This window comes from Salmo salar, chromosome ssa05 (assembly GCF_905237065.1).
Source record: "Salmo salar chromosome ssa05, Ssal_v3.1, whole genome shotgun sequence".
NCBI classification, from domain to species: Eukaryota; Metazoa; Chordata; class Actinopteri; order Salmoniformes; family Salmonidae; genus Salmo; species Salmo salar.
Genome location: NC_059446.1, coordinates 182,501 through 191,030, shown reverse-complemented (window position 1 = coordinate 191,030; position 8,530 = coordinate 182,501). Strand labels below are relative to the sequence as shown.

Here is an 8,530-nt window from a genome sequence, read left to right as displayed (position 1 = left end):
GTGTGTGTGTGTGTGTGTGTGTGTGTGTGTGTGTGTGTGTGTGTGTGTGTGTGTGTGTGTGTGTGTGTGTGTGTGTGTGTGTGTCAGTTCCATAGCTTTGCAACTCTTACCCCATCAGCGCCCCACCCCCTCAGCAGCTCAGACTCTACAGTAGCCTCTCTCTAAAGCATTGACGAGTATCTTTGAGAAGCACAGACATCCTTTACTTCATGTGAACAAGCATTATTAAACCCAGTGGTCAGTCTGATATAGCAACAAGCTGCTTTTTATTTACATAATTTACAACATGGTCAAACAGAAGCTGATGCGTACAATGGCCCAGGCTTTCTCTGCATCTTACTGTTTCAGCACATTTAGCTTATACGAGTCCCCTTCAAACAACAACAGTTTATCTTACAGTAACATAGCTGGTTACATGTCACATTTTCAGTGTCTCTCTGTCCCTCTAGAGTGGGGGGGGTGTTCTGTTGTGTAACAGTCTTTATCTGTCTATGGAGCAGATGAGGAGGAAATGGAAGAGGAAGAGGAAAGGAGGAGGAAGAGGAGAGGAGGAGAAAAGGGAGAGGACGAGACAGGAAAAGAGGAGATGAGTAAAAGGAGGAGAGGGGAGAGATGAGAGGAGAGGAGAGGAGGAAAGGAGAGGACAGAGGAGAGGAGGAGAGGATGATGGGAGAGGAGAGAGACGGAGAGGACGAAAGGAGAGGAAGAGGAGGAGGAGGAGGAGAGGAGGAGAGAGGAAGAAAGGAGAGGACAGAGGAGAGGAGGAGAGGATGATGAGAGAGGAGAGGAGAGAGATGGAGAGGACGAAAGGAGAGGAGGAGGAGGAGGAGAGGAGGAGAGAGGAGGAGAAAGGAGGATGAGAGGAGAGGCGAGAAAGAAGAGGAGGAGAGAGCGGAGGAGATGAGGAGAGGATGAGAGAGGAGAGGAGGAGTAGAATGATGAGGAGGAGGACAGGAGGAGAGGAGGAGGAGGAGGAGGAGAGGAGGAGATAGGAGAGGAGAGGAGGAAAGGAGGAGGAGGAAAGGAGGAGTAGAATGATGAGGAGGACAGGAAGAGAGGAGGAGGAGGAGGAGAGGAGAGGAGAGGAGAGGAGAGGAGAGGAGAGGAGAGGAGAGGAGAGGGGATAGGAGGAGGAGATAATAGAGGAGATGAAGAGAGGAAAGGAGGAGTAGAAGGATGAGGAGGAGAGGAGAGGAGAGGAGAGGAGATAGGAGGAGGAATAGGAGAGAGAAGAGAGGAGGAGGAGAGGATGAGAAGAGAGGAAAGGAGGAGTAAAAGGAGGAGGAGGAGGAGAGAGGAGAGAGAAGGAGGAGAGGAGAGAGGGGAGGAGGAGGAGGAGGAGGAGAGGAGAGAGCGAAGAGAGAGGAGAGAGGAGAGAGAAGGAGGAGGAGAGAAGAGAGGAGAGGAGAGGGAGAGGAGAGAGGACAGGAGGAGGAGGAGAGGAGAGAGAAGGAGGAGGAGAGGAGAGAGGGGAGGAGGAGGAGAGAGAGAGGAGAGAGACGAGAGGAGGAGAAGAGAGAGAGGAGAGAGGCTTCCCGGATAAAGCACAAAGTAAACTTCAGTTAATGCTAAATACAGCTGCTAGAATCTTGACTAGAACCAAAAAATTTGATCATATTACTCCAGTGCTAGCCTCTCTACACTGGCTTCCTGTTAAGGCTAGGGCTGAGTTCAAGGTTTTACTGCTAACATACAAGCGTTACATGGACTTGCTCCTACTTATCTTTCCGATTTGGTCCTGCCGTACATACCTACACGTACGCTACGGTCACAAGACGCAGGCCTCCTTACTGTCCCTAGAATTTCTAAGCAAACAGCTGGAGGCAGGGCTTTCTCCTATAGAGCTCCATTTTTATGGAATGGTCTGCCTACCCATGCGAGAGACGCAGACTCGGTCTCAACCTTTAAGTCTTTATTGAAGACTCATCTCTTCAGTAGGTCCTATGATTGAGTGTAGTCTGGCCCAGGGGTGTGAAGGTGAACGGAAAGGCTGGAGCAACGAACCGCCCTTGCTGTCTCTGCCTGGCCGGTTTCCCCTCTCTCCACTGGGATTCTCTTCCTCTAACCCTATTACAGGGGCTGAGTCACTGTACTGGTGCTCTTCCATGCCGTCCCTAGAAAGGGTGCGTCACTTGAGTGGGTTGAGTCACAGACGTGATCTTCCTGTCCGGGTTGGCGCCCCCCTCAGGTTCGTGCCGTGGGGGAGATTTTCATGGGCTATACTCGGCCTTGTCTCAGGATGGTAAGTTGGTGGTTGGAGACATCCCTCTAGTGGTGTGGGGGCTGTGCTTTGGCAAAGTGGGTGGGGTTATATCCTGCCTGGTTGGCCCTGTCCGGGGGTTTCATCGGATGGGGCCACAGTGTCTCCTGACCCCTCCTGTCTCAGCCTCCAGTATTTATGCTGCAGTAGTTTATGTGTCGGGGGGGCTAGGGTCAGTCTGATATACAGTGGGGGAAAATAGTATTTGATCCCCTGCTGATTTTGTACGTTTGCCCACTGATAAAGAAAGGATCAGTCTATAATTTTAATGGTAGGTTTATTTCAACAGTGAGAGACAGAATAACAACCAAAAAATCCAGAAAAAAACGCATGTCAAAAATGTTATAAAATGATTTGCATTTTAATGAGGGAAATAAGTATTTGACCCCCTCTCAATCAGAAAGATTTCTGGCTCCCAGGTGTCTTTTATACAGGTAATGAGCTGAGATTAGGAGCACACTCTTAAAGGGAGTGCTCCTAACCGCAGCTTGTTACCTGTAAAAAAGACACATGTCCACAGAAGCAATCAATCAATCAGATTCCAAACTCTCCACCATGGCCAAGACCAAAGAGCTCTCCAATGATGTCAGGGACAACATTGTAGAACTACACAAGGCTGGAATGAGCTACAAGACCATCACCAAGCAGCTTGGTGAGAAGGTGACAACATTTGGTGCGATTATTCGCAAATGGAAGAAACACAAAAGAACTGTCAATATCCCTCGGCCTGGGGCTCCATGCAAGATCTCACCTCGCGGGGTTGCAATGATCATGAGAACGGTGAGGAATCAGCCCAGAACTACACGGGAGGATCTTGTCAGTGATCTCAAGGTAGCTGGGACCATAGTCACCAAAAAAACAATTGGTAACACACTACGCCGTGAAGGACTGAAATCCTGCAGCGCCCGCAAGGTCCCCCTGCTCAAGAAAGCACATATACATGCCAGTCTGAAGTTTGCCAATGAACATCTGAATGATTCAGAGGACAACTGGTGAAAGTGTTGTGGTCAGATGAGACCAAAATGGAGCTCTTTGGCATCAACTCAACTCGCCGTGTTTGGAGGAGGAGGAATGCTGCCTATGACCCCAAGAACACCATCTCCACCGTCAAACATGGAGGTGGAAACATTATGCTTTGGGGGTGTTTTTCTGCTAAGGGGACAGGACAACTTCACCGCATCATTTGACGGGGCCATGTACTGTCAAATCTTGGGTGAGAACCTCCTTCCCTCAGCCAGGGCATTGAAAATGGGTTGTGGATGGGTATTCCAGCATGACAATGACCCAAAACACACGGCCAAGGCAACAAAGGAGTGGCTCAAGAAGAAGCACATTAAGGTCCTGGAGTGGCCTAGCCCGTCTCCAGACTTTAATCCCATAGAAAATCTGTGGAGGGAGCTGAAGGTTTGAGTTGCCAAACGTCAGCCTCGAAACCTTAATGACTTGGAGAAGATCTGCAAAGAGGAGTGGGAGAAAATCCCTCCTGAGATGTGTGCAAACCTGGTGGCCAACTACAAGAAACGTCTGACCTCTGTGATTGCCAACAAGGGTTTTGCCACCAAGTACTAAGTCATGTTTTGCAGAGGGGTCAAATACTTATTTCCCTCATTAAAATTTAAATCATTTTATAACATTTTTGACATGCGTTTTTTTCTGGATTTTTTGGTTGTTATTCTGTCTCTCACTGTTCATATAAACCTACCATTAAAATTATAGACTGATCATTTGTTTTTAAGTGGGCAAACGTACAAAATCAGCAGGGGATCAAATACTTTTTCCCTCCACTTTATCTGGAGTATTTCTCCTGTCTTATCCGGTGTCCTGTGTGAATTTAAGTATGCTCCCTCTAATTCTCTCCCTCTCCCTCTAACTCTCCTCCCGGAGGACCTGAGCCCTGGGACCATGACTCAGGACTACTTGGCCTGATGACTCCTTGCTGTCCCCAGTCCAGCTGGTCATGCTGCTGCTCCAGTTTCAACTGTTCTGCCTGCAGCTATGGAACCTTGACCTGTTCACCGGACATGCTACCTTGTCCCAGACCTGCTGTTCTCGACTCTCTCTCTCTACTGCAGCTGCTGTCTCTAACTCTGAAGGATCGACTATGAAAAGTCAACTGACATTTACTCTTGAGGGACTGACCTGTTGCACCCTCTACAACCACTGTGATTATTATTATCTGATCCTGCAGGTCATCTATGAACATTTGAACATCTTGGCCATGTTCTGTTATAATCTCCACCCGGCACAGCCAGAAGAGGACTGGCCACCCCTCATAGCCTGGTTCCTCTCTAGGTTTCTTCCTAGGTTCCTGCCTTTCTAGGGAGTTTTTCCTAGCCACTGTGCTTCTACACCTGCATTGCTTGCTGTTTGGGGTTTTATTCTGGATTTCTGTATAGCACTTTGTGACATCAGCTGATGTAAAAAGGACTTCATATTTACATTTGATTGATTGAGGAGAGGAGGAGGAGACAAAGTGCTCCCTGCAGGAGGTGTTACTCCCTAAAAGAGGAGGTGCTTTCCAGGCTCATGAGCCGGCCTCTAATGGAGGAGGAGAGGGAGGAGGTCCGTTGGGAGAGGTGCTGTCTGAACTCTGCAGTGAGGAAGTAATATAACAAAGGGTTCAGACAGCAGGACAGACTGGCTACACACAGAGAAATAGGGTGGAAATGACGCACCGCCAGCATCGTGGGGCAGTGGGACACTATATCCTGAGACACCATCACGTACAACAGGAAATTGACGTGGTACGGAGCGAAACAGAACAGGAATAGAGCCGAGCAGCTCATAACCATCCTCAGGGCGCGACGCTTATCTTTGTCCGTCTGCCTGTGCATCTGGGCTGAGGGTTGGGCCTGGCTGGTCGAGGGGCAGCGGTGATTGTGGTGGTGCTCTCTGTCCGTCTGGGCTGAGGGTTGGGCCTGGCTGGTCGAGGGGCAGCGGTGGTTTTGGTGGTGCTCTCTGTCCTGTCTCTGTCTCAGTGAGTGAGCGATCCGGAGAGAGCAGTAACTGATGGCACTGAGCGGTAACACAAACCCAAACAGCTCCGCAAGCACCATCATGGCTGCCATCAGGGGAAGTGGCAGTTTCCTGGTGGGCAGGTCCTTAAAACAGCCGTCGCCGGGTCTGGGGCTGGGGCTTGTGTAAGGTAAGGTGGAGGGTGTGGAGTATGGAATAGGACTACCAGTGTAATAGCTGGGGTTAGAGCTGGGTATGAGACTGGTACTGGGGCTAGGGGTGTATTGGCCGGGTACAGTGCTGTTGCTGATCCTCATGATAATAAAAGGGGAACAAAATATTCCCACCACCAGCCACACGGTGGCGCTGATCAACAGGTCATAACGCCGTCTCCACCGCCTGGCATAGAAGGGCTGTAGCAAAAACACACACCTCTGGACACTGATACACACCTGGTGGAGGAGGAGGAGAGAGAGAGATTAGTGTGTTCTCACCAGGAAGGTGATGGAAGCGTACATGTTGAGGTATTTGAGGTAGAAACAGAACAGATTAGAGTGTGTTCTCACCAGGAAGGTGATGGAAGCGTACATGTTGAGGTATTTGAGGTAGAAACAGAACAGATTAGAGTGTGTTCTCACCAGGAAGGTGATGGAAGCGTACATGTTGAGGTATTTGAGGTAGAAACAGAACAGATTAGAGTGTGTTCTCACCAGGAAGGTGATGGAAGCGTACATGTTGAGGTATTTGAGGTAGAAACAGAACAGATTAGAGTGTGTTCTCACCAGGAAGGTGATGGAAGCGTACATGTTGAGGTATTTGAGGTAGAAACAGAACAGATTAGAGTGTGTTCTCACCAGGAAGGTGATGGAAGCGTACATGTTGAGGTATTTGAGGTAGAAACAGAACAGATTAGAGTGTGTTCTCACCAGGAAGGTGATGGAAGCGTACATGTTGAGGTATTTGAGGTAGAAACAGAACAGATTAGAGTGTGTTCTCACCAGGAAGGTGATGGAAGCGTACATGTTGAGGTATTTGAGGTAGAAACAGAACAGATTAGAGTGTGTTCTCACCAGGAAGGTGATGGAAGCGTACATGTTGAGGTATTTGAGGTAGAAACAGAACAGATTAGAGTGTGTTCTCACCAGGAAGGTGATGGAAGCGTACATGTTGAGGTATTTGAGGTAGAAACAGAACAGATTAGAGTGTGTTCTCACCAGGAAGGTGATGGAAGCGTACATGTTGAGGTATTTGAGGTAGAAACAGAACAGATTAGAGTGTGTTCTCACCAGGAAGGTGATGGAAGCGTACATGTTGAGGTATTTGAGGTAGAAACAGAACAGATTAGAGTGTGTTCTCACCAGGAAGGTGATGGAAGCGTACATGTTGAGGTATTTGAGGTAGAAACAGAACAGATTAGAGTGTGTTCTCACCAGGAAGGTGATGGAAGCGTACATGTTGAGGTATTTGCGGTAGAAACAGAACAGATTAGAGTGTGTTCTCACCAGGAAGGTGATGGAAGCGTACATGTTGAGGTATTTGAGGTAGAAACAGAACAGATTAGAGTGTGTTCTCACCAGGAAGGTGATGGAAGCGTACATGTTGAGGTATTTGAGGTAGAAACAGAACAGATTAGAGTGTGTTCTCACCAGGAAGGTGATGGAAGCGTACATGTTGAGGTATTTGCGGTAGAAACAGAACAGATTAGAGTGTGTTCTCACCAGGAAGGTGATGGAAGCGTACATGTTGAGGTATTTGAGGTAGAAACAGAACAGATTAGAGTGTGTTCTCACCAGGAAGGTGATGGAAGCGTACATGTTGAGGTATTTGCGGTAGAAACAGAACAGATTAGAGTGTGTTCTCACCAGGAAGGTGATGGAAGCGTACATGTTGAGGTATTTGAGGTAGAAACAGAACAGATTAGAGTGTGTTCTCACCAGGAAGGTGATGGAAGCGTACATGTTGAGGTATTTGAGGTAGAAACAGAACAGATTAGAGTGTGTTCTCACCAGGAAGGTGATGGAAGCGTACATGTTGAGGTATTTGAGGTAGAAACAGAACAGATTAGAGTGTGTTCTCACCAGGAAGGTGATGGAAGCGTACATGTTGAGGTATTTGAGGTAGAAACAGAACAGATTAGAGTGTGTTCTCACCAGGAAGGTGATGGAAGCGTACATGTTGAGGTATTTGAGGTAGAAACAGAACAGATTAGAGTGTGTTCTCACCAGGAAGGTGATGGAAGCGTACATGTTGAGGTATTTGAGGTAGAAACAGAACAGATTAGAGTGTGTTCTCACCAGGAAGGTGATGGAAGCGTACATGTTGAGGTATTTGAGGTAGAAACAGAACAGATTAGAGTGTGTTCTCACCAGGAAGGTGATGGAAGCGTACATGTTGAGGTATTTGAGGTAGAAACAGAACAGATTAGAGTGTGTTCTCACCAGGAAGGTGATGGAAGCGTACATGTTGAGGTATTTGAGGTAGAAACAGAACAGATTAGAGTGTGTTCTCACCAGGAAGGTGATGGAAGCGTACATGTTGAGGTATTTGAGGTAGAAACAGAACAGATTAGAGTGTGTTCTCACCAGGAAGGTGATGGAAGCGTACATGTTGAGGTATTTGAGGTAGAAACAGAACAGATTAGAGTGTGTTCTCACCAGGAAGGTGATGGAAGCGTACATGTTGAGGTATTTGAGGTAGAAACAGAACAGATTAGAGTGTGTTCTCACCAGGAAGGTGATGGAAGCGTACATGTTGAGGTATTTGAGGTAGAAACAGAACAGATTAGAGTGTGTTCTCACCAGGAAGGTGATGGAAGCGTACATGTTGAGGTATTTGAGGTAGAAACAGAACAGATTAGAGTGTGTTCTCACCAGGAAGGTGATGGAAGCGTACATGTTGAGGTATTTGAGGTAGAAACAGAACAGATTAGAGTGTGTTCTCACCAGGAAGGTGATGGAAGCGTACATGTTGAGGTATTTGAGGTAGAAACAGAACAGATTAGAGTGTGTTCTCACCAGGAAGGTGATGGAAGCGTACATGTTGAGGTATTTGAGGTAGAAACAGAACAGATTAGAGTGTGTTCTCACCAGGAAGGTGATGGAAGCGTACATGTTGAGGTATTTGAGGTAGAAACAGAACAGATTAGAGTGTGTTCTCACCAGGAAGGTGATGGAAGCGTACATGTTGAGGTATTTGAGGTAGAAACAGAACAGATTAGAGTGTGTTCTCACCAGGAAGGTGATGGAAGCGTACATGTTGAGGTATTTGAGGTAGAAACAGAACAGATTAGAGTGTGTTCTCACCAGGAAGGTGATG

The 8,530-nt window shown here is 47.6% G+C and overlaps 1 protein-coding gene across 5 annotated transcripts in view; it reads right to left on the bottom strand.

The window, feature by feature from the left end:
• Positions 1–4,502: 4,502 nt before the first annotated feature.
• p2ry10 (P2Y receptor family member 10) overlaps positions 4,503–8,530 on the bottom strand; it is a 12,271-nt gene continuing 8,243 nt past the window's right edge. For 3 of the 5 annotated variants that reach the window (XM_045717789.1, XM_045717791.1, XM_045717790.1), the window contains one exon: positions 4,503–5,667. In XM_045717789.1, the coding sequence (XP_045573745.1) occupies positions 4,753–5,667 (915 nt within the window). In that variant the 3' untranslated portion in view covers positions 4,503–4,752. The remainder of the gene's footprint in view (positions 5,668–8,530) is intronic. The other 2 variants (XM_045717788.1, XM_045717787.1) reach the window with 2 other exon arrangements.